The sequence below is a fragment of the Talpa occidentalis genome, unplaced genomic scaffold (genome assembly GCF_014898055.3).
Source record: "Talpa occidentalis isolate TD23 unplaced genomic scaffold, MPIMG_talOcc4v2.1 talOcc4.2, whole genome shotgun sequence".
In the NCBI taxonomy this organism is placed as follows: Eukaryota; Metazoa; Chordata; class Mammalia; order Eulipotyphla; family Talpidae; genus Talpa; species Talpa occidentalis.
Genome location: NW_023602073.1, coordinates 136,110,117 through 136,135,786, shown reverse-complemented (window position 1 = coordinate 136,135,786; position 25,670 = coordinate 136,110,117). Strand labels below are relative to the sequence as shown.

At 38.8% G+C, this 25,670-nt stretch overlaps 1 protein-coding gene across 3 annotated transcripts in view; it reads right to left on the bottom strand.

Annotated features, from left to right (window-relative positions):
* AIG1 (androgen induced 1) overlaps positions 1 to 16,200 on the bottom strand; it is a 219,048-nt gene extending 202,848 nt beyond the window's left edge. For 2 of the 3 annotated variants that reach the window (XM_037520494.2, XM_054697896.1), the window contains exon 1: positions 16,015 to 16,200. In XM_037520494.2, coding sequence (XP_037376391.2) covers positions 16,015 to 16,155 — 141 coding nt within the window. In that variant the 5' untranslated portion in view covers positions 16,156 to 16,200. Of the gene's footprint in view, positions 1 to 14,737; positions 15,662 to 16,014 lie in introns of those variants that run through there. The other variant, XM_037520495.2, reaches the window with a different exon arrangement.
* Positions 16,201 to 25,670: the final 9,470 nt, after the last annotated feature.

Here is a 25,670-nt window from a genome sequence, read left to right as displayed (position 1 = left end):
TTAAAGCCATTCTTCCAACTGAAAATATTTGCTCGGCCATTAATTCAGTCATTATGTTTTCGATGGTAGTCACGTCTGACAAATCATTCTGGATTCTGTCTTTCTGATTTTCAGGTCAGCATCCCTCATTCTGCCCTCTAAGAATTCTGCTCCCCCACCCCCACCTTATGCAGACCTCTACCTCCTTGAAGCTCTGTTCTAGAAGGACTCATGCCAGTCCTTCCTCATGCCAGAGGAAGCCCATGCTTCCTCTCCCTGACTCTTTCACTTGCTCCTCTTCCCTATAACCAATAACTCCCCAGTTGTTGGCTAAGATGGTAGAAGATAAATGAGGAGATTACCTAATTTGAGCAATGCTAGGACTGCCTGATGTGGACCTCTCTTGCAGGCACCTTGAACTTGAACCTACTGAGTGTGTTCTCCAGGATTGTTTTTGAGCACTGGGTTCAGTGGTCTCCAGGATGTCTCTACATGTACCATCCACCATCATATTTTCTCACTTCATTGCCCTCAATAAAAATGAAGTATGAAAGCCAAAAATCTGATATCTCATTTTTATGAACTGACCTACACCTGCTACTTAATGCAGTTCAACATCAATACAAATAAAGAGAGTTATAAAAAAATCAAAACTTCTGGGCCTCCCCGGTGGCGCAGCAGTTGAGCGCTGGGTTATGAAGCTGCCCACAGCCTCTGCAGGGCCAGTTCAATCCCCGGCCACCGGGCGAGGGTCCCACAAAGTTCGCAGACCTCTCCTGCCGTCTGCTGTTCCCCTCAGCAGTGTGTTTCATCAATCTGCCTGTTCTGCTCCCCGCTCTGGCTCTGGTGAATTCTCTTACCTTCCCGTGCTTCTGACTGTACCCAGTGCTTATATAAATAAATAATCTTTTTTAAAAAAATCAAAACTTCTGATATAGGCATACAGAGATGATACAAAATAAAATCAACCTTTTATAAGTCAGCTTAAATGATGGCAAAAACTTTCAGTATGACCACAGTATTTTATTCTCCAACAGCACCTTATAGGGACATGTAGTGTTATTGCTTGCCTTTTAAAACAAAGTGCATAAAGTCAGATCAGAACACTGAGACCTTTTAAAGTTAGTAGGCTTTAACTAACACATCCTCACAATATTGAGGTCAATTATTTCCTAGCTAAATGAATGCTTTTTTCATTTTGTAGATTAATGCTATGGCCAAATGTCATTTCCTTCTCCCCCTTGCTTTCTTCATAAAAAATAATTGATAGTGCTTTCCATTGAAGCGCAGAGAAACAAAATACTGAAATCAAAAGACTATTTTTAATGAAAACAATAATTCAAACATCTCTGAGACCAAAATCAACAGCCAGGCTCAATGTTCCATACATAGATTTATAAAAGCAAAGGGAAGCCCTTTTCATGTAAATCTTCTGGCCCAGAGGAGCCCTTTGTCAGCTGACATTGGAAGAAACTAACAGCACAAGCAGTGGCAAAAACTAAGCACTAGGGGCCTACGGGTTATATGCCTGAATGTTGAAAGTTTCAACAATGCTGACTGAAGCTATAGAAAAAGTCAATACATTTTTAAAACCAGTATGACCCTGGCAAACAAATACAATACTTCAATGGAATTCAACTTTGGTTGAATTTTTTTTCCCAGCTGCCACAGGTCTGCCATTAATACACATTTCAGCTCGGCACTGGGTCTCCCAAACAACAAAGCAGGTAAAATTCCACAAATATATGCTTCTAATAAATCATTCTGTCAGCTAGGCAGTAACATTTACATATCACCCTTCCAATTTCTAATCAACTAATCAGCTGCAAGGCCAAATTACACAGTACTGAAGGCAATAAAAAGCACAGACATGTAAACAATATCACAATAGCTCATTGTACTGTCAAGTTTAACCCATTTAGATGTGCTGTTTCTATTTGGATAGAGAAAGCCTCCACAATAACACAATTTTCATGAAAGACCTAATCAAGCAAAACTAACCAACAGAATATACTGTTTAAGAGTACATATTATTATTATTTTTTAAAGATTTATTTTTATTTATTTATACAAGCACTGGGTACAGTCAGAAGCTCGGGAGGGTGAGAGGATTCACCAGAGCCAGAGCAGGGAGCAGAGCAGGAAGAAGGACCCAAGTACACTGCTGAGGGGAGCAGCAGGCGGCAGGGGAGTTATGCGCAACATGTGGGACCTTCCTCTGGTGGCTGGGGAGCAGCTGGGGATCAAACCAGCACTGGCGCTGCAGAGGCTGTGGGCAGCTTCGCAACCCAGAGCTCAACTGCTGTGCCACCGGGGAGGCCCATAAGTACATATTATTTTTTAAAAGGAAGTAATATACACAAGATTCTGGATAGCAGCTATCTCTAGGCAGGAGTGGGAAAGAAATATGATATAGAAATAAACAGTAGCAAAACAATTTAATAATTATGCTCAATAACTTATATGCATTCCTATATTACACTATTTATCTTTAAAAAGTTTTTTGAAGGTCAAATTTTAAAAGTCTCTAATTCAGTTAGAACATGGAGTTTTTATTCAATGGAACCTAACATAGCTCTCCTGGATTATGCAGAGGTACCTACATTCACTGTTACTTGGAAATCCCTTTAAAAGCTCTTTGATGTTTGCAATATTTCTGGCTAAAAAAGTTTATGAAGTTTTCTACAATAGTGACAGCATATAGAAAGTACCAATGACACACTTTTGATTTTATATTTATCATTTTTTAAAGACAGTATCTTTAGAGCACTCTTAGGTACACAGCAAAATTGAGGGTACAATGACATTTCCCATATACTCCCTGTGCCTTAAGTCTTCTCCATTATTGACATTCTTCATCAGAATAGTAAATTTGTTATAGTTACTGAGCATGCATTGGCACGCACTAATCATGCACAGTTCAACAGTTAATCTAAACACCAAGATTCACTCTTGGTGTTGTATATACTATGGGTTAACAAATATATACTGATAAATATCCATCATCATGGTAACATATTTTTTGCTGTAAAAATCTTCTATGTTCTGTTTATTCATCCCTGCTATGCCCTGACACCTGGCAACCACTGATATTTTTACTGTCTTGATATGTCCTATCATTGGAATCATTAGCCAAAAGGCCAAGAAGCGATGATTGCTTTTGTTTTCTTATTGAAACAAGCTTCAAGTTCATGATGCACTTTGGCCAATATGATGATTGTCCTCTGAGTAAGACAATCAGGAAGGGATGCCCAGGATTTGAGGATAGAGGAAAGAAGGTGAAAGAAGACCTATGCAAACAGAAGATTCAACTAGCTAGGGAAATGTGGTATACCACTGATCAGAACTGATGGCCTACATGACATCTGAGGTCATAAATATCAACAGAACCAAACAGCATACTTCTGTGATTTTCTTTAGCCATAGTCAGCTGCTCAAGTATGAGTGGGTAGGTAGTTAGATTTACTTAGGATTACAGATTTTCTAAGTGATTAACACTGAAGGCAAAAAGGACTGTGGTGGTTATGGGTATGCAGAATGTGCTTATAATGTTGGACTATGAAATTTATGCTAAAAAATCCAAAGGAAAGAAGGGGGGCATACAAACTGAGAAAAATTCTGCAGCAGAAAAATCCTCCCACCACAAAATAACAGAGCAAAGGCAAGGGAGGTTACATCTGACAGGCATACTCTTAGCAAAAGCTGTCACTTTTCCTTTACAATTTAAATCTTCTGATAGTGTACTTAAGGTCACTAATGACTATTTTCAAAATAGCAAATGAAGTCACATCATAATGGCTTCCTATACAAAACAGAAATTGGTTCAAATATGTTTATCACAGGTAAATTATGAGTTTTGCTCAGTTAACATATAAAAAAACAAAAATATTAGTAGAAAAAAATCATTTTAAATTACAACGCCATCTGCCCTCCAGTGAAAATCCAAAGTAGGAATAAAGCAATTGTGTCTAAAGCAATAGCATCTATGATACACTCGTATTAACTCTGAATATATTTGATAGAGATCCAAGACTAGAATGAAAGATAATCTTTATTATTATTTAAAGACACAGAAGTCGTTAAGAAAATGGTTTACCAAGTATTAGAATCAATCATATAGTATCTGTTGTATCAATTAGCACAATATTTTAGTATCAATCTTATAGCATCATTTGACCATGCTGATAGTCTGGTGAATACACATAAAATGAAATCTTAGCCCAAGGGAATGACCTTGTGAGGTGTCAAGGTCAAGTTTTACTTCCAATGACTGTAACACAAGTTTCTCTGTCTTCTTTTTAGTTCTATGCTATTTGAAATCACAATTAAAAACAAGGAGAGTTTGAATGCATGAAGTCTTTAAAACAGCTTAGTCATTTAGTCATTCTCATTTTACACAGGCCTAAATAAGACTGAATTTACCTTTGAAACTGACCAATGATAAAAGCATACTAATAAGAACTCTTGTTCTTTTCCATTCCATTGAGGCTTTTGAATGATTTTCTAAAATGTTTTGGTTTCCTCTTGTAAATACCTTTCATTAGTATGCTCTTCTTGTGGGTTTTAATACTCCATTTCCTTTGTTCTGCAATAGTTTTCAATGATTGCATGTAGTTGGTTTTTCTTTTCCTACTTACTCAGCCTGGAACAAGAGCAGAATAGTCTAATACTAGTGATTTGTCAAAAAATAGGACATGTAGATTGATTAGGGGGTTCTTTTACTTAAATTCTGTTCTAGTCCCAGACCTATAATAGAATAATAGTTTAGTTTATATGTACAATTCTAACTCATTTTAATAGTGTTACAAGTTTTCATGCAAAGAACCTTTTTTCTATTGAGAAGGAATATTCCCCCTACTCATAGGTTAGTTCTTTGACACTCTAAAAGTAATAAAAGTACATTAAAAAGAAACTATCAAGCTCAGAAAGCACTACTGTTAATATATGCTTGCATATATTTCACCTCCTGGATGCAATGTGCTTCTCTCAGTCCCTTTCCTACCTCCTGCCCAGTCGTGTTCTGGGTTTTACACTTACTAATCAGGCAACTATTGGGCTCCTATATCAACCACCCTAAGAAATAAGGAAGTTTTTCCAGATAGTCATTCCTGAACCAGTAACAGGAAATAGGTTTCAGTGCTTCAGATTTTATACCAGCAGATATCAGTGACTATCAACTACTTATTTGAAAATGATTTCATGGGACAAATATTCTCTCAGATTCGGGAGCTGGGTTGCTTGTTAATTCTAATTTCTTTTACATTATTATGAAGTTTTATCTTTTCCTTTTATATATGTATTTCTCTCATCCCCAATTTTCAAATGAAGAAACTAAGACATAGTGACTTGTCCAAGGAAACAGTCAGAGACAGGACTAGGCTGCAAACTCAGGAAATCTTACTCCAGAGTCTGTACCTATAATTACTAAACTCTCTTTCTGAACATCATACTTAAGTAATTAGTTTCATTCTAAAATGATCCAAATCCTCTCAAATCATAGTTCTTGTCCTTGGTCACAAGTATGTATGTAACAATTAGAATAATAACAGATAACATTTGTTAAGTAGCTTGTATGAGCCAGGCCTTTGGGTTATGCAATTGACATACATTATCTCAACTAATCCTCACAACAATTCTATGGGATAGTTACGGATTCCAATTAACAAACAAACAAACAAAAAATAGACCTTAGAGAAGGCAATACATTTATCCAGAGTCAGACATTGGTAGATGGAAAGGTTGGGATTCAAATTCATTCTTATTTCTGAACCCAAGCACTATCTCTTAGGCTTTATGCCTCTATTAAATGAGTATTTAATATGCAGCATATATTTCTTCAATAAATTGACAGTATATTTTGCTAAAAAGTCCTATTTCAAGAATTATCATTTTACATATTCAACTATAAATATCTTGGGTCACAGGGATGTTCTGTCATCATATACAATTGGTTGCAAATCAGCCTGAGATTTCTGACTCTATTTGTGGTAAGGAAATAAATGCCGTAGCTATTCCTATATGCATTTTGGTAGATCTTTGTGCACTATATGAAGAGACTTTTTTACTCTCTGACTTCTGATAGGTTAACTGACAGGAGCCTAGACAGAAGGAAGAAAAGAAACTTGGGTTATCTGTTTGATTCCCTCACTCCCTTACGAGTCCCTGCATGCTCAGGCAACAGTGGTAACCTGCCCCTGTTAGCACCCCTCAAATTTTGTGTCTAATTTAAGATTACTACCCACTCTTCCTGTAGACCATAACTTTATGAAACTTACTCAAATTACCCAAAAGAGTGTGCCATCTCTTCTTGGCCATGAACCAGGCTGATACCAAAGTGACCTCTTCTGCAAAGAACATATTCCTGTGTGCTTTAGAAGATGTGTAAGTGTAATTACAAAGAAAAGGAGATGCAATGGTCTAACAAATACACTTTCTTCAAACTCCTCATTTGACTTTTTAAATGGGATCTAATAAATCACTCATGACTCAGTTGAAGTATAATGTTAATGCAAGATGAATGGAATGCACAAGCATTGATGCACAAGCATATGATGAGTGTACATAGAAAGCTATTTTCACTCACTTCACCCATGTTAATTCGATCCTAATTAAGCACTTGAAGATTTATGTTTGGCTCAAGTCTCAACTAAATGTGTCAGGTATAGCTGGGTTTTATAAACAGAGTCAAAAATAACTAGTCACTTAAATTCATGAGGTATGTGGAGAAATTCTGCAAGGCATCCATCAGAAAAGATGGTAAGGTTGAAATACCTTCAGTGGTCATGGCATTACTTCTGTATTCATAATGTTAGTAGGAATACAGAGAAATAAACACTAAATATTGGTGTGAAAGTGTAAATTGATTGATTTAAAATTAAGATATTTTCTTAAAACTTTAGTAAGGCAATTTCACCTCTAAAAATTTACCCTTATAGGGTTAAGACACAGCACTATGAAGTTACCACAGCCACTGCAGCATAAGTTCAATCCCCAGCCAGGGAACTAACCCACATGGTGCAGCAGACCTCTCCTGTCTCACCCGCTGTTCCCTTCAGCAGTGTATTTCAGTGGATCCACTTGTTCTGCTCCCCACTCTGTCTCAGAAGAATCCTGTCACCCCCCTGCATTTCTGGCCTGCAACCCCAGTTCTTGTATAAATAAATAAATCTTTAAAAAAAATTTTAACTTTGTAATCACAGATGTATGTAAAAAGATATCTTTCATATGTCCATGAAGACGATCAATAGAAACACTCACATGAAGGAATACACAGTCTTTAAAAATGATCTGTGGAAAAAATGCATGATGGCATGGGAAATATTTTTGCAAAATATTCTAGGTGGAAATAAACAGGTATTAAAGTTCCATGAAAGCTACTTCCAGTACCAGCCAAGAGGGAGAAAGTTGACTACAGCCTCTCATTCCCACTGAGGAGAATTGCAGAGTGTTGAAGAAAAAGAAGTAAGACACTAATTACCAATACCAGGAATGAAATGTGATGATCACTACAGACCGTATTGCTACAGTAAGGTAAGAGAGAAATGCGGAACTTGATGAAATGGACAAAGTCCTTGAAAGACATAAATTACCAAATCTCAAAAGAAAAAGCTAATCTAAAAAGTCCTATATTTGAAATCAACAAAGTTATATTTGTGGTTGAAACTTTCCAGGAGAGAAAACTCTAGGCCCAATGGTTTCCATTCAGAAATTTCACCAAAAATTTCAGCAAGAGATAATACCAATTTTACTTGGTAATGCTGGCCTCCTGGAAGAGGAATGAGGCCAGCATCACCCTAATGTCAAAGTGAAAGAACAACAGAAACAAAAAACTACAGATAATTATTCCTCAGGAATAGAGAGGCAAGATCAACAAATTATTAGTGAATCAAATTCAGTAACACATGAAGAGATAATATATCACATCAAATACATTCACCCCAGAGATGCCAGACTGGTTCAAGATGCAAAAATCAACCAATGTAATTCATCATATCAATGAAAAAAAAAATCATATACACATATAAATAAATTCAGTTAAAAGCATATGACAAAAATTCAGCATCCATTCATTATTTTTTCAAAAGTCTATCAGGAAATTAAAAATAGAAGGAAACATACCCAAACTGATAAACAGCAGGTGTGAAAAAAATCTATAGCAAACATCACATTGAATGATTTGATCCTAACAAAGAAAGAGTGCCAAATAAATCAAACTTATCTTTATACAAAAACCTGTATATGATTTTACATATTGGCTTTATTCATAATAGCTCAAAGGTGAAAACAACCCAGATGTCTTTTCATGGGTATATGTTGAAACAAATTGAGGTACATCCATACCATAAAAAGATGAACTGCTGATACATGCAACAACTTGGGTAAATCTCCAGGGAATTAGTCTGTGTGGGGTGGGGGGGGGTAGCCAATTTCAAAAATCAAATGTATATGATTCTATTTAGACAACATACTTGAAATTACAAAGTCATGATTTGATGGGTGCCAAGGGTCACAGATAGGGTGGGGGTGAAGGTAGGTGTGGCCATAAAGGAGAATTTATGTAGACAGTCATGCCATGTGCTAGGTTTCCATTTGGTGATGGAACTACTCTGTATCTTGATTGTCTTAGTATCAATATCCTAATTATATTTTACTACAAATATTATAGCACAGTTGTGCAAGAAGTTACCAAAGGAGGAGATAGTGGAGCCTACACAGATCTGTCTGTGCTGTGTCTTATAACTGATATAAATCAAAAATTATCTCAGGGGCCTCCCTGATAGTGCAAGGGGTTAAGTCTTAACACTATCAAGCTATCATCAGCCACTGCTGCACGAGTTTGATGCCTGGCCAGGGAGATGACCCACATACAGCGCAGCAGACCTCTCCTGTCTCACCCACTGCATCCCTCAGCAGTGTATTTCAGTGGATCTCCCTGTTCTGCTCCCCACTCTGTCTCTGGTGAATCCTCTCACCACAACCTCCCCTCCCCCACACTTCTGGCCTAAACTCCAGCTCTTGTATGCATAAATATATAAATCTTAAAAAAAAAATCACCTCAGTAAACATATCCATTAAATACAAAAGGGTTTACAAAAGGCTAATTTTTAAAATTATCACTTATAACACTAATAGAAGTTCTTGTGTATAAATTTAACAAAGTATGTGTAAGAATAAGCCACACGCCCAGGGCTTCCCCGGTGGCACAGCGGTTGAGCGCTGGGTTGCGAAGCTGCCGGCGACCTCTGTGGCGCCGGTTCGATCCCCGGCTGCTCCCCGGCCACTGGAGGAGGGTCCCACATAGTGCGCAGACCTCTCCTGCCGCCCACTGCTCCCCTCAGCAGTGTACTTTGGTCCTTCTGCCTGCTCTGCTCCCTGCTCTGGCTCTGGTGAATTCTCTCACCGTCCCGCACTTCTGACTGTACCCAGTGCATGTATAAACAAAGAAACAAACAAACAAATAAATAAAACATGCCTCTATAAAAAAAAAAAAGCCACACGCCCAACAATGAAAGAAAGATCTAAACAAATAGATACACCATGTGAATGAATAGGAAGAGGAAATATTGTTAAGATGTAAGTTTACTCAAATTAATACTGATGTATGTAAATTAGAAAAAATGATAAAAGCCTTATGTATACATTAAACTTTTGTTTTAAAGAAAAATATATCTGAGATGGAAAAGACAAAAATACTAACATTAGTGTCTCTGAGTGATATATATTCTTCTCTGTAATTTTAAAATAAGCTTACAAAAAAGATGATTTTCCTGAAATCAAACTAAATACATATCTCTGCAGACTGACTCTGTATGCTTCTGTGTGTGTATGAAGTCCTGAAATAAATACAATTTTGAAACAATAGAATGTTGAGAGGCACTGAAAATTAGGGAGAATTAAGATGGAATATATTTTCTTCCCTATGGTTCCTACATTGTACCAATTTTCTACAATTTCATGCATTGCTTTTGAAATTAAAATTTTTACTTACAACACAGCCATACAGGTCTCCATATGAAGGGACTAGACTATTGTCTGCTAAATTTTTAGAATTCCTGTAATGAACACATCCCATTTTCTCAAGATTGAAAATGACAGTATTCTGGTCACTTTGCAAATTCAAGCAATTTCTCTGTTTTCTCTTGAGTAGCCCCTATTTTGATCAAGCCTGTTGAAGATACCTCCCTTATCTTGCTCCACTCCACAGTGGATCTGAACAAGGGGGGGTCTCTCAGAGTTGTGTGCTCCCCATACTATGGCAGGACCACCCTACTGCCAATGTGAAATACTCTTTTTAATGGTCTAGCTACAGGCTTCCAGACACAAAAGAAAGCTGTGTTGGTACAGAATCCGAACCAGTAAGATTTTCCCAAGCCTGCTTGAATCACAGGAACATCTGATTCAATATGGAAAATTGTACTATTGTTCACGCTTCCACAGAAACATGACATTTCAAGGGAACTCAGAGAAACAAATGAAAACCCTCAAGAGCAGCTACCAATTTTGCTAAATGTTATACCAGACTTGGGGGATGGCAGGGCTGGGGAAAGAAGTGACCTCAACCAGTGGTCAGATGACTGTGTAATAACAGTTGCAACTAAGAAAGAGGATGGTGATTCTATCATCAACTCTTTCCCCCATTCTGACAAGACCAGTCTCTGTTTCATGTTTCATCCAAAAGAAATACTTTCAAGGAAGGTGGAGAGGATTCTATACAAATTATTACACTCACCATTTTCCCCCCAGGTAAGGAAAAACCATTACTTAATCCTTAGCTTTAGTGCCACATATTAGGGTCAAGTGTGATTGTACTGGAAAAAAAAAAAGTGCATTTTCACCCTCTTGATATAATACCCACACACTCAAAAAAAAACTACCTAATTTTGTTCACTGAGTGTTCAGTGAACTGCTGGCCTTCTCATGGCAGTCTGTGGCTTTGACTGGCAAAGCTTAAGTACTACAGTTACATAATGACATACAGAATCTCAAGATATTTTATTTCTGATTTAGAATTAAGCCATGAGCTAGAGTCAAGAATGTATTTTATAATAAGTATATAAGTAAATATAAGACAAGCTCAAATGTATTATATAGTATCCTTAAGCAGTTTATTCTGCCTTTTGAACATTTTTTAAATGTCAAAAATTCTTAGTATGTCTAAAAGCAAAAAATATATCCTCCAGGTATATTTGACCATTTCCTGCTCTTTGAACACCCCAAGCTTTTCCACATCTAGGCCTTTATTTATCCTGCTCCCTCTGTGGTTTTCTTAAATTCTTCTGCAATAGGGATTTAGATAAAAATAAGTACTTAGATTATATTACCTTAAACCTCTACAAAAACCTTTACCCAGTCAAAATAAAAGACCATGTTTGACTTTTGTACAATCACGATATAAGAAATATCAGCTATATGAATATTTCTATCTATTCTGCTAAACACCAATCAAAGGCATAAATCTAATATACTACCGGTGTTCTTGGTATGGTGATTTAAGTTATAAAAACCTTGAAAAAAATCAGTGCTTGGAAAGAAGCATATATTTCCTAATAAATGGCTATGTTTCCTTTATTATGACACTAAGGACAAGGCAGTCAAATATGTACGCCTTTTCACCTTGGTTACCCTGAAGACTAGCTAAATTTGTCCTTCAAGTGCATGAAATAACTTCTCCCTGGTGCCTAATACATAATTTTTCTTTTTTTTAAGTTGTAACTTTTTACATGTTTTTAATTACATTGTTAGCAAAAGTCACCTTAAATATATAGTTAATAGAATTAATATATTGAGACTGTGTCCTACAAACCATTTTAGATGAAATTATGAATCGAAAGCACTGTGGCCTAGAGCAGTATTTGTCACACCAGAATGCACAGAAGAATCTCCTAAAGATTTTGCTAAAGTTTAGCATCTGATTCAGGAGGTCTGGGTGGGGCTGGAGGTTCCACTTTTCCAACAGGCTCCCAGAAAAGGTCTATCCTGCTGGTCCTCAGGCCACACTTTGAGAAGGAAGGGCTTTAACAATACTCTACTAATGTGTGAATGAAAAGTCAGTACAAGAGAAATAGTGAGCTCAATAGAACCCTACAACATGACAACTCTCAAACTGGGGAGTCCCATTAGCTAGAGCAAATGGGGTACTCATCTTGTTTTTTCTATCTTTAAAAAGCAAACCATCTTAAATCCAACATCTATTAATTTACCTATTAATTTAGTTTTTAATGACCAATGTCCAGTTCACATTTTTCAGAGAAGTTGATTCTGTTTTGTGTGTTAGATATTCAACCATATATATTTGAAGAAAGTCTTGGTTGATGTATTTCAAAAATCCCTCTATTTTTTAATGTTTTAAGAAGAAATAGAACATTGAAAATTTGGGAAGCTGCCATATAGCCAGATGATTATTAAATATCTATTATACACCAGTGCTATTTTGAGGTCTTAATATACAGTTGCCTTTTTTTTCATACACACACTCAAACGCACAGATACACTTTTGTATATATACGTATATATGCTGCTTTTATTCTGAATACTCATTTTTATTATCCTTGGGGACAATTATTATGTAACTTGAGGAATTATCCTTAGTGAATAAATGTTCAAATCTGCATCATTTGAAGAAAATTCATTTGCTGTGATGTTGGTTAAGGAAATAATTTGAACATCAGTTAGCTTAAATTTTCTTTCTTCCCAGCTTATTTCCTGTTAGGAGTATTCTTTCTCCTGGCAAGGCATGTTGTATATAGCAATATTTAAATTGCTTCATGGTAAGGAAAAGACCTAGCTTTTCCAAAGTTGTTTAGTTTTATAGATGGTCATATCATCCATTGTTACATCTATGTCCCTTCTGCAGAGTTTAAGAGATGAAATAGGCAAAAATCTGTATTTTAGTTAAGGGTAAAATTAAAAAGTTATCTAATATATATAAAAAACCAGGTTGAATCACTACGTAAGTACAACATTTTTTTTTTTCTAGGTTAGCGAATTTAAAGCCAAGGATACTCATTTTCTATTGCTGCTGTAACAATCTGCCATAAATTCAGTGGTTTAAATGACACACATTTGCTATTTTATCATTCTGGAAATCAGAAATCCAAAACAGGTCTCACAGGGCTAACCAAGATATCATAAAGGCCATGATACTTCTGGAGGCTCAAGGTGAAACTTTCCTTGTCCTTTTAACTTTGAGATACCTCCTTCATGCCTTGGCTCTCAGCCCCTTCATCCATCTTCAAAGCCAACAATGTCATATTTCTGTGATATCTTTCATGTCATATCTTCCTCTGACTCTTCTGCTCCCTCCCTTTTAAGAACTCCTGTGATTACACTGGCACCACCTGAATAATTCAGAATAATCACCCTATTTTCTTTTCTTTTTTTTTTTTTTAAAGATTGGTAAACTGATGCCATAGAACATGGAATTGGACTGTGGCCACTAGAATGTATTCCCTGACTCTGCAATCCAAGTTAGCTATAAAGAAAAGCCCTTCTCATTAAAATTTTAAGAAGCTAAACTCTCTTTCAAAACTACTCTAATAAGCTTAGAATTATTAAAAGATTAGAATTATAAGGCACCAATTATACATTCTATATCATTTTTAATCATTAAAAACCTTGAAAAGTCAAACATTTTAAAAAGTTACAAGTTAACTAAAAAGTTAAGTTATAATAGTTTAATTTTCCCATGCTATTGCTAGGGATTGACAGGTTGGTTGTTTTAACACCTGTACAAGGCATAAGCTCTAAAGACTGTAAACTTCTAATAATAATAATAAGTAAAAAAACTTCAACTATTTTTATGAATATATTTTTGAAATGCTTTCTCACAGAAACTCCTGGTTAATGCTAACTATTATGTTCTAATCAAGAGCCACCAAGAGCAAAAATTCTGAAGGGGCTGAATCCTCTATACCACTGTATTCTAAATAAGAGACAAAGTAAAAGTTTCAAATTTGAATTTGTGCCCCAAATTCTGGTAGCCAAGAGTCTGTTTATGGTGATTAGTATTATTTAAGATACGCAATTCCAGTCATCAAGTGTTATATAAATACAAGCCATCTGATAGTTTAAAGAGTCAAATTGCTATATTTCATGTCAAGTAAAGGTTATGAAAAATATATTATTTCATGTGAGACTTGTAAGGCTCACACAGTAAGCAAAGCTAACTGAGAAGTAGTTATCTTTTCTGGGTAAACCAATACTGGTCTGGGCGGACCAATTTCTACCCCTCTCACCTGCTGACCCCTAAGCTACCTAACACTTTGCTGCTCTGAGAACTGTTTATAGTCCCTGTGGCTCTGGTGGGGTCACCACCAACTATTTAGCTCAGTATTGCTCCTTGGCAACAACTGAATGGACCGACCACCTCTAACTGAGGTCTAGCAGAGGAATGAGATAAGGCAGTGACCTCAAAGGAATTTTATTCACCTTGTTCCTGAAAGAATTTTGAAAATCTACTCACATGTTTTTCAGTAATATCTAAACACTAAGTTTGACTTTTGAAAATGAGATGTGATTTAGAATTTTCTGATTCATATTTATCAGAAACTCAGGGGTGCAGATTTAGCTCCATTGATGGCAAATGTCCACGATAAACATCATTGGCAGAACCAATTCTCACTGACAAGCCAATCGACCCAATAAGACTTTGTGAAAACAACTCTAACTTCATCGTTCAATCAAACATGAAGGTAATCCTAGTGACAACTATGTTCTGACTGTCAAAAGGAACAGATTAATACAGTACAGAGTCTGGTCATGTGCTCCTCTCACATGAATGGGAAGCAAGGAAAACTGGCAGACATCACCCACCATCAGTGGCGGATCATTTTCAATTAAAAAAAAAAAAAGAGAGAGAGATGGAAGATGAGCATCTGAAAATTGAAACCCTTGAAACACTCTATACCCTGGGAAATCTTGTGTGGCCCAGGTTCTGTGCACATGAAAGGAACTTAAATTCCTCTCTGAAAGCATCAAATATAATACAAATACAAGATGGTATTTCTAAGCAAAACCCCTGTGAGTATATTTCCAGGTATCATGTTCTCTTGATCAAAATGGAAGATCATTTTGATCTTGTGCAGCCAAGCTGGTGTATGATCTTGGACAGACAGTTCTAGCATCCTAGGAACTGATGCTACATTTTCTCTAGTCCCTAGAACTGGACGATTTAGCTTTCACTCTCTATCTCTATTTGATCATCATTCAGTGTGTCTGACCCAGTAAATGAATTACTTTCACCCTGAAGTTCCTAACTTCCACCCTATATATCATCATGATCCTCAGGCTGAAGCTTCGATTCTCTGGCCCTTTTAGTACCAGGAATGGACAAATATTTTTAAAAAGGTAACCAAGAAATAATTTCAATTGCCTAGGTCCAAGGCCAACTGAGGAGTTGCTTATGCAATGACTGAAAATGTTCACGTGGGTAGACAAAGACTACAAAGCCCTACAGGGATGCAGTTTGAAAATCTCTCTCCCCAGTGGTTTGGGGGCGGTGGGAGGAGTTTGGAAGTAAATCACTGACAATGGGGAAAAACAGACGCAAAGAAGACTTTATTAAATGCTTTCTCTTCTTTATCAGGAAGATTTTGGTCCTTTCAGAGGCAGTACCAACTAATTTGGCAATACCCAGCTCCCTTCTGTTGCAACTTGATCCCACGGTGGATGTTCTGGCAAGCACCTTGTGGGTGAAGGTGAAAGGGTCAGAGTTCATTCTTGATGAAAGGTCGTCGATCTGTTTGCTTAGTTGAGAATCTTCCAGTGTCACCTCTCAGAAGCAGATCTGTGTTCCCCTCCAAACAGCCCACCACCCGCTGCGCCCCACCTACACACGTGCCCCAGCTACCAGGCACCACTGGGTGGTTCCGAAGATGCTGCCACGGAGGCAGCCAGGCCTTTAGATGCAACCACTGCGGAAGAGGCGAGGAACCGGGTAGCTGCTGGAGGCGCGCACGCGCGCAGGTGCTCGTGCGCCCACAAATACACACAGGGTGGGGTGCAGGGAGGGCGGGGGAGGGAAGAGTATGGCCTTACCAGATCAATGAACGTCAGGAATTTCCAGCTCCCTCCGTAGGTCTGATGCGAGGGCATTTCGATGGCCTTGTAGTTGCACAGGATGGAGCAGTAGGACAGCAGGATGGCCACCCGCAGCACCTGACAGGGGACGAGCGCCATGTTCCCCCAAGGCCGGGCGGGCCAGGCGGCGAGGAGGGCGGGCCGGAGGCGCGGGGCGCGCAAGGGCGGGCGCCGTGGGAAGAGGGGCGCGGCCGGCGGGGGGCGGGGCGCGGCGGGGAGGGGCGGCGGGTGCGCCCCGCGGGACCCGCGCGACCGCGAGCGCCGGGCGACCTGCGCGGGCGGGGCGGCGTCGGCGGGCAGTCCCGGCGGCCCGGGCCCGGAGCCGTGGCGTCAGCTCTGTCGTCATCCTCGTCATTCTGCCCTGGCCTTCGCGGGTCCGGGGGGACGCGGCCGGGGGAGCCCCGCAGGCGCCCCGGGACGGTGGGCGTTCGGCCTCCGCGTGCGCCCGGGGCTGGAAAATGCTCGCGGAGCTGCGGAGCCGTGGCCTGTGGTTCTGGCCTGGGCGAGGCCAGGCGGGGGCGAGGGCCAGACTGGAAACCTGCCGTGAGGGAGGTGACCTCAAGGTCAACACTTTCCAGCCCAGGGAACTGAGGCAGAGCTCCTTGGGGTAGTGGCTGGTGGCCAAGTGGGGTGCTCTGAGCCTAGGGGCGGGTGCAGGCGTGAACCTGGGGTGTAAACCTCCAGCCCGTCTCTCTGAGTGGTTTGCGTTGTATTGGACCCCACTGGGTATTCCGTAGACTGCTGCTAATTAGCCTGAAATCCCCTTATAAATTCTAGTCCAGGGGACACACTGCCTTGCATTTATTCACAAGGGAGGTAATAAATATCCTGTCGATATATAAGAAAACAAGACATTGAATTTTCAACAGTTTATAGATAAAGTTTTTAAAGATGGATATGGCAGACAACTTTCTGCTTCTTAAGATAACATACAGCTTAAAATGAATCATTGTGAGTTGGAATGTTAAATCTGTGTGGGGAATTTAATACTAATTTTTTGAGGGTTAAACTGGTGTTGCCCTTTGGCTTATTTTTTTCCTACACTACAATCCAGGGTTGAATGGAAGGAAAATAAATATAAACTTAAGCTTCCAGTAAATGTTGTCACACAAGTTGCATCAGTCTGTGGGCAGCAATTTTTTTTTTTTTAAATCATGATCACATTTCAGCCAACCAAGATGTAGGGTCAGACTGAAAAGTCCACATAGGTATTTCCTGTGTGTCCATTTAAAACAGGTGCCCTCTCCAAATAGTCTCTGAGTCAGAGAATGTGTGTTGAGGGGGCAGGGGAAGCAGAGTGTTAGAGGTAAAATGAAAGTGGCAACTCATGAGTACTTTCCTGATCTTTTCTATTTTTTTTGTTTTTGTAGTTATGATAATAGACATTGATGTCACAAAAATCAAGATAATGCCAAAATCCTTCTAGAATAAAGTTACTGACAATTTGCTTTATCTTATCTTCATGTAAAATGTGGGTCAATCTTTAAATTGTGTATTCATGCTATATGTCCAACTGTTGCAAAATTTAAAAATTGGTACTCCTGAAAACCTACTTTGCTAAGATCTTAATAAAGTTATATGAGTTGATTTATGTTTTGTTTTGTTTGCAGGGGAAGCAGACATTATTGCTAAAAGACTGAGATTGTCTTTGCCAATGATTTATTTAATATAGATTCACTGTCAGATAAATAATCTATAATAATAACATTTCAAGTCAGTAGCATACAGGATAATATCTAGTCAGTACAGAAAGAATATAATCCAAACTAAGAATGGATTGCTTATGGTGTTTTTCCAGACAGAAGGGAGATGAAAGAAACAAAGTCCATATTTAGTTGAGGTTTACCTTTCTACAAGCTGGTACTGGGGAGAGTCAGTGCTTTCAACTGATAGCTTAGCTCCCTCCCTGCTGCATTACAGAGCTAGTGGGCATACACACCACATTGGCAGGCATGACAGTCTGCTATGAAGGCACAGTTACAAGGCTTGAGCTCCTACTTGAAAAGAGTAGCTTGCCCAGGCAAGAAACAGACACCCCCATGTCCCTGAAACCACTGCACAGTTAGCACAACTGTCTGCAGGAGTCTCTCATCAAGACAGGAGCGAGTGTCTCTAGATCTTCCTCAGACTGCTGCTATTTAAATCAGCAAATAGTAGCCTTACCCAGACTGTGCATTCTAAATAAGTCCTCACACTCTTTGGATCTTTAAAGTTAAAAATGACAGTCACGTGATGGATGCTGTACATCAGTGATGTACTTTGCTCTTGTCAAGCACTCAATAGCACAATTTAGCTGACAGCATCCTGCATATTTCCATATTGATAAGACAGTCTTAACAACCAACATTAAAGTAATTTCATCAAAAAAAATTAAGTTCAAACCACAAACTACTTTCAAAACACAAATTTGTTTTGGAACTAAATAACATTATACCACAATGTACTATTATAAACTTTTGATATACCCTGTCTACCTTGCATTTTAGAAAATGATTAATATGACTCCCTGTCCCTATCACAACAAAATATACTATTTTCATGCAGGCATTTTTTTGGTAGTCACTTTCTCAATAAATAACTATAGCACTGAAGAGCTTTGGGTATATTCTAATGGGTTTGCTTTGTTATTTTGTGATTTGCTAAACATGATAAATTTTGTGCCTTTCTTCAAGAATAAAAACATTTGCATAAACCTCCATTCAAAGATTTTATGAGACTGTCAGTCCACAATTTTTGCACTTCATTATAAGTATATATCAACATGTCCTAGTGACTGTTTGCTTTTTAAACCCCATCTAATAGTCATGTTTTAAAGGTATCTTTAAACACCTTTGCCTCTGCACGAGATTGTGCTTTTTTAATATAAAAAATACAATGGAGGGCCTCCCCGGTGGCACAGCGGTTGAGCGCTGGGTTGCGAAGCTGCCCGTGGCCTCTGCAGCGCCGGTTCAATCCCCGGCTGCTCCCGGTCACCGGAGGAGGGTCCCACATGGCGCGCAGACCTCTCCTGCCTCCCGCTGCACCCCTCAGCAGTGTACTTCGGTCCTTCTGCCTGCGCTGCTCCCCGTTCTGGCTCTGGTGAATTCTCTCACCCTCCCGCACTTCTGACTGTACTCAGTGATTGTATAAATAAATAAATAAATCTTAAAAAAAATACAATGGAGTTATTATTGCTCTTAAAATTTCATTCAGTCAAAGGCAATCCCTTTCTAGTGAATTCTAATATAATTCATTGCTACGCATTTACAGGATGATTTTACATTTAAATTAGAGCATAATGCTTTCATTGTATAGAAGATGTAGCTGCATGTCACTTTTTAATTTTTTATTTTACCACACAGTTACTGGGGATGGAAAGAGTCTTATTCTGGGCCTCCCTGGTGGCGCAAGGGGTTAAGACACAACCTATGAAGGATCCGCAGCCACTGCAGCACAAGTTCGATCCCCAGCTAGGGAGCTAATCCACATGGCACAGCAGACCTCTTCTGTCTCGTCGAATGCTCCCCTCAGCAGTGTATTTCAATCAGTACACCTGTTCTGCTCCCCACTCTGTCTGGTGAATCCTCTCACCTCCCACACCTGTGGCCTGTACCCCAGTTCTTGTATGCATAAATAAATAAATAAATCTTTTTTAAAAAGAAAAAAAAAGAGTCTTGCCCATGGAAGCATGTTTCCCAATTGAAGATGGCAGGACCTTCTTTTAGTTAATAGTTACATTAGTATTCTTTGTTTGTTAATGCCTATCTGAGAGACTGGCCATTTGTGACTATATCAGTAAGAACTTTAACGCAGCCTTTACAGGGATTAAAGATACTGTTTAAGTTCTTCTAAAAATCGACACGGACTTTTTATTTATTTTTGGAGGGGGTGTGTGATATATTGGTGATGATAATCCCTCTGTATCCTAAGACACCAACTTCATACAGCCATGGGTCTTTGTTTAAAAATTAAGGGGAGACTTGTGTTTACCATATCCTTTTGCTATGCAATATTTAGGCATTTTTTTTGGTTCTGGGTTTACATTAGATCAGCACTTTCTAACCATATCAATACATTTGGACAAATCATTTTTTCAACTTCATATTTGAAATGTGACACTTTGAGAAGTTCAAAAAAAAATTCCCTGGGTATTACAGAAAAGATGCCTTTTGATTGTTTATTTTTCTTCGTTATAAAGGTAATATGTTCATGATATTGACATAGGACAGTTTAGAAAAAAACTATTTTCACCACCCAAAGAAAATGCCATAAGCAGGGCCTCCCTGCTGATGCAGACAGTTGAGCGCTGCGCTGTGAAGCTCTCTGCAGCCTCTGCAGTGCCAGTTTGATTCCTGCCGGCCTAGGCCTCAGAGCAACCCACATGGCGAGCAGACCTCTCCTCCTGTCTCACCTGCTGCTCCCCTCAGCAGTGTATTTCATCGGTCTGCCTGTTTGGTTCCCCACTCTGGCTCTGGTGAATCCTCTCACCCTCCCGCGCATCTGGCCTGTACCCTGGCTCTTGTATAAATAAAATAAATCTTAAAAAAAAAAATACTACAAACATTTTAGCCTCTACCTACCAGTCTCTATAATACATACTTGACAGATTTTTTTTTTTGCTTTAAATTTGGTAAGATATTCCCTTATTATTTAAAACTGTCTGTAAATATCATGTATCATAATTGTGTAATGTGGCATAATATCAGCATACATTTTATTTTTATTTTAAATTTTCTCTGGGAATATTTAGGTTGTTTTATTATTATAAATACACTGCATTTTGAATTGAAATGGTCCTTTTTAAGAACTATTTGTAACTCAAACCAGTGAAGAATGTCCCCTTTTATCGTTTGCATATATTTTTTTCTCGCATGTCTAAGTGAAGTGAGGTGCCTCTTCTGCCTTAGGATTGTTGAGAAATATTAAGATTTAAGTAGGAGAAACTGGAAAAAATCATTTTGTCCAACAATTGATGCTCATTACAGATTTTTTAAGTTGCTTTAGATATGAAATAATGTCAATGTAGTTAATTAGCTGCATTTCTTTCCTGCTAATCAGAAGAGTTATTTTTTACAGATCCAATGAGCAGCAGCTCCTGGTATTAGTGCTGATGGTACTGGTTGCAAGTTTTCTCTGACTTCAAAATGGGTGTTTTTGCTCTAAAGAACTCTACTAAGTTATGAGATTTTGGAATGTCAAGGATTCTTTTTTTTTTTTTGTGGGACCCTCACCGGTGGCCAGGGATCGAACTGGCGCTGCAGAGGCTGCGGGCAGCCTCGCAACCCAGCACTCAAACACTGCACCACCAGGGGAGGCCCCGAATGTCAAGGATTCTTTAGAGAGTCACGGGAAGGTTTTTGAAAATGTAGTGTTAAGATAAGGGTGTGTGCAGGACAGTTCTCATACAGATGTAAAACACCCTCTCACTCCCTCGATCTGTCAATCTGCACTTGGCAAAGCTACTCATCTTGCTTGCAGTTCTCATCTTCTGGTGCCTAAATCCAAACCCAATTTGTCCGGTGGGACTCAATGTAAGTCCACTTTGACTTGATGTTGGATGGGCTTTTCCTACCCTGAAACATCCTCGGGGTTGGCTTATACTGTTGGTTCAGATTCCAGATGTGCTCATTTTCCTTATTATTTCTGTCTCAAAACTGCTCCCTCTTCAGAATCCCTAATCTCTGGAAACAGCACCAGTGATCTACATTAGAGGAGACAGATGGCCTGGGCGTACCAGTCTCTTAATGGTGCTAAAATCACCCTCTATGTGTGACAATTTGAAGGTTATCCACTTAACAGAATTCTCAGGGAGGATACTGTGTTCTTAGAAGAAACATTTTCATAAACGACTTTGGTGGATGGGATGATGGTGAGAGAGACCTCCTAAAGTATTCTAGAACAACAGTAAATTGTTCTAAATGTCTTCTCTGTCAGGGCAGTTGCAGAGCTTTGCTTTGCTGAATGCAGTCTAAGAGTTTGGAGTGGAACTAAATTGCTCTAAGCCGTAGAGAAGAGGCAGACACCACCTCAAGGGTGTCTCTCTCCTTCATTACCTCCAGTCTCTATGCCACAAATTGTAAAACTATGCCAGGGATCTAAAATTGAGTTCCTAAGGAGGCCAAACATATATAATAATTAGTTAAAGCTAGATATGAGGTAGTAGGGCCTGGTTGGCTGTATGCAGAAATATTGTACATGCCCTACATAAGTGTATTTTAATTCAACTTTAAAAAAAATGCATTAGTGAGCAGGCTGCAGGTTGGGATTTCTGCATTATCTTTTTGGAAGAGTACCATGTTAACATCTAGCCTGGGGTGCCCCAAAAACTCAATCAGGTCTGCTTCTAAATCATGCTCATTCCTCCTTTCTATCTATAAAAGTAAAATGTCCTTGGGCCTCCCGGGTAGCGCAGCGGTTGAGCGCTGTGTTGCGAAGCTGCCCGCAGCCTCTGCAGCGCCGGTTCGATCCCCGGCTGCTCCCCGGCCACCGGAGGAGGGTCCACTCCCCTCTCCTGCCACCCGCTGCTCCCCTCAGCAGTGTACTTCGGTCCTTCTGCCTGCTCTGCTCCCCGCTCTGGCTTTGGTGAATTCTCTCACCCTCCCGTGCTTCTGACTGTACCCAGTGCTTGTATAAATAAATAAATAAATCTAAAAAAAAAAAGTTAAAAAAAAAAAGAGTAAAATGTCCTTGCCTTAACCCATCACCTTAATCTTTGAAGCAGGAAGGAAGAAAACTGGCCAAGGGTATAGGGATATTGATACTTAAAGAAAATTTCTACAACTTACCATACAGCATTTCTGTTTACACTTTTATCAGTCAGCTATATTCTACGTGGGCAAAGCTAGGGAGGCTACCTTGATTGGGGTGGCCCACCCCCAAATCAAGGCTCCATTAGTCTGAAATGGGTTTGTTATATCCCCAAAAAAATATATGTTGAGGTTCTACTTTCCTATACTTAAGTAAATGGCTTTATTTGGAAATAGGGGTAATGGCAGATGTGGTTCTGAGGAATACCTCACACCAGCCTGTGGTTGGTACTCCAGGATGCCTCGTGTCCTTATAAAAAGGCAGAGACATTGAGAGAAAACCCCAAGAAGATGGAGACAAAGGCTGGAGTTATGGCGAACCCTGCAACACCAAGGATTCCCCAGAACTAGGAGAAAGGCTGGTGCAGACCCTCCCAAGCAGGCCTCAGAAGGTACCAACTAGGCCTGTATCTTGAATTCTACCAGCCAGACTGTCAGGTACTGAAAATCTGGTGTGTTAAATCATCCAATATGTACTACGTTGTTCATGTCAGCCCCAGAAAATGAAGACAAAGGAAAAAACAGACATTGGGGGACCACTAATATCAGATATATGGTCCAATTCTGGGAATTCAGCATTTCTCAAATCTGAGCCTTCCTTTATGTTTCTACTGCTGTTGTCTTTTTAAAATTTATTTATTTATTTATATATTTATATTTTACATCATTGTTCATTTTTGTACAATATTTCTTTCTCCTCTCAGGTGTAGATCCCACAAAAGTCAGAAGGAAAAAGGAAATATCAAATGGTTTCACCTATAGGAGGAATATAGGGTAACCACATAAGGGATATGGGGAAATAATAAAAAAAAATTAATAGGCAACTATAAATTTATTGCTATTGTCTTATTAAGCTCTGTAACTGATCTTCCCATCTCTATGGGTTGCATCACCCTGTCACCCTTAACACTTCCACTAGAATTATCTTACTGAATCTAGAGGGCAGATTCTATCTCTCTCCTCAAATACAGTCGGTGGCCTGCGGGAAATCTCACTGCCTCACTACAGGTCCACATCTTCCATGATTATCTGACCTGAGCCCATTGTTTCAACTGCCATTACTGGGCCTTTAAACATAATTATGTGTTCCATTATCAGAAGAATGCTCATCTCCTCTCCCCCAAAACAGAACCCTCAACATTTACCGTAACTCTTCCCCTGCAACTCAGGCACTAGTGATTCATAGTACCTTCTCCATCTGTCAAAATTTTACTGATGAGTAGTCAATCCAGAGCTCAAGGACCAGCTCTGGCAGAAAATCTCTAATAGTGCCTGTATTTGCCAATATTTACCAGCTAGAAAACATTTTCACCATGCTCTAAATGGTGTTCATGGCATCTCCTGATGTGTTGGCTTGTGAGCACCCCTGGCATACCCCGATTACCTTCCTAGAATGAGATTCCCTTCACATTGAAGGGGCCCATCCACAGGGGAGGTGGTCACAGAGCATGGCCTTTCTTTGTAAGGTGGAAAACATATTCTCCCATAGTTTGAGATTATGTGAAACAGATAATGAAACTATTCCCTTAGGACCCATAATCCTTGCCCATAGAAGGCAAGATTTTGGGGAAACTGGTCATCTTTGTAGTAAAACAATATTACAGAAAGCTGTGGTATGCAGAGATGGTGGGATAGGTTGATATTTCTTACCATATTAAGCTTCTTTCCCCATGGTTAAGGGCAGCTAAAATGTCTGCAGTGTATTTATTGGCCCTCTGTGTTAGTTACCCTCAGAGCTAGTTAAAAGTCCATTTTAGAAACTAGTATAATAAACATCCAGCACGAAAGAGCAGTTCAATGAAATCAACCAAACACCAGTTTGTTTTCAGGAAACTTGATTTGCCTTGAGAGATAGCAGCAAGTAGTCCTGCCAAGAGACAGGAGCCAGCTTAAATTGTCTGCAAAGGCGGTCAACTAAATGCTGAGAGAACTCCCACGTCTCATCCTGAGGAATGACTCTGATCTCCAAGCCTGCAGGAATCTAGATTGGTTTTGACATTGCCCCCCAGGAGCGGAGCAACCAGTATCCCTTCCTCTCAAACATTTATCTGTGCAATTATGCGATATTACTGAAAATAAAATGATTAAAAATAAATTAAGTGTTTCCATCTTTCAACATTTTTTTCTGTCTTGATAAGAACATAGTCCTTTTTTGGTCAATACATGAATGAAGATTCATGTAAATCATTAACTGGGAGTTTTTGGTGTTCATCCATATTTTTTAATTGCATCAAATTTCTGTGAAATACCAGGAACTTTAGTCTTTTCCCTCAATCTCTGAATACTATATTTCCTTAGTTCTGCAATCTTTGGGCTTAATGCTTTCCTGTAAACTATTTTAGTGAAACATTTACTTAGCTTTTTTCCTTCTTGTTCCTATTTTTTAAAAATTCCCTTTAGCTTTAGTTGTATCCCACAAGTTTTGGTGATTAATTTCCATTTTCAGTATACGGTGGGCAAAGGGCAGGTTTCTGTCATGATTCTTTTAACTTCTTGGATTTCTTTGGTGACATTTAAATTTTGGTTGGTGTTCATGGTATGACTGGGAAAACTTTTAAGAGTGGGATTCTAAGCAAATATATTAGATAATTCTGTTTTACTGCACATTCAAATAATTAAATCAATCCAAAAATCAAATATTTATGTTTTAAAAGTGAGTAGTATTATCAGTTTATACTTATTCCACTCTTCATACCTTTGACCACATATATGCGACAAAATAGTGTATTATTTTTCTATTCAATTTTGTTTCTTAATAATTCTCCTTTATTTCTTCCACTGTTTTGAAAATTATGATTTTATCCTTCAAGTGCTTGCATTTTAATTTTA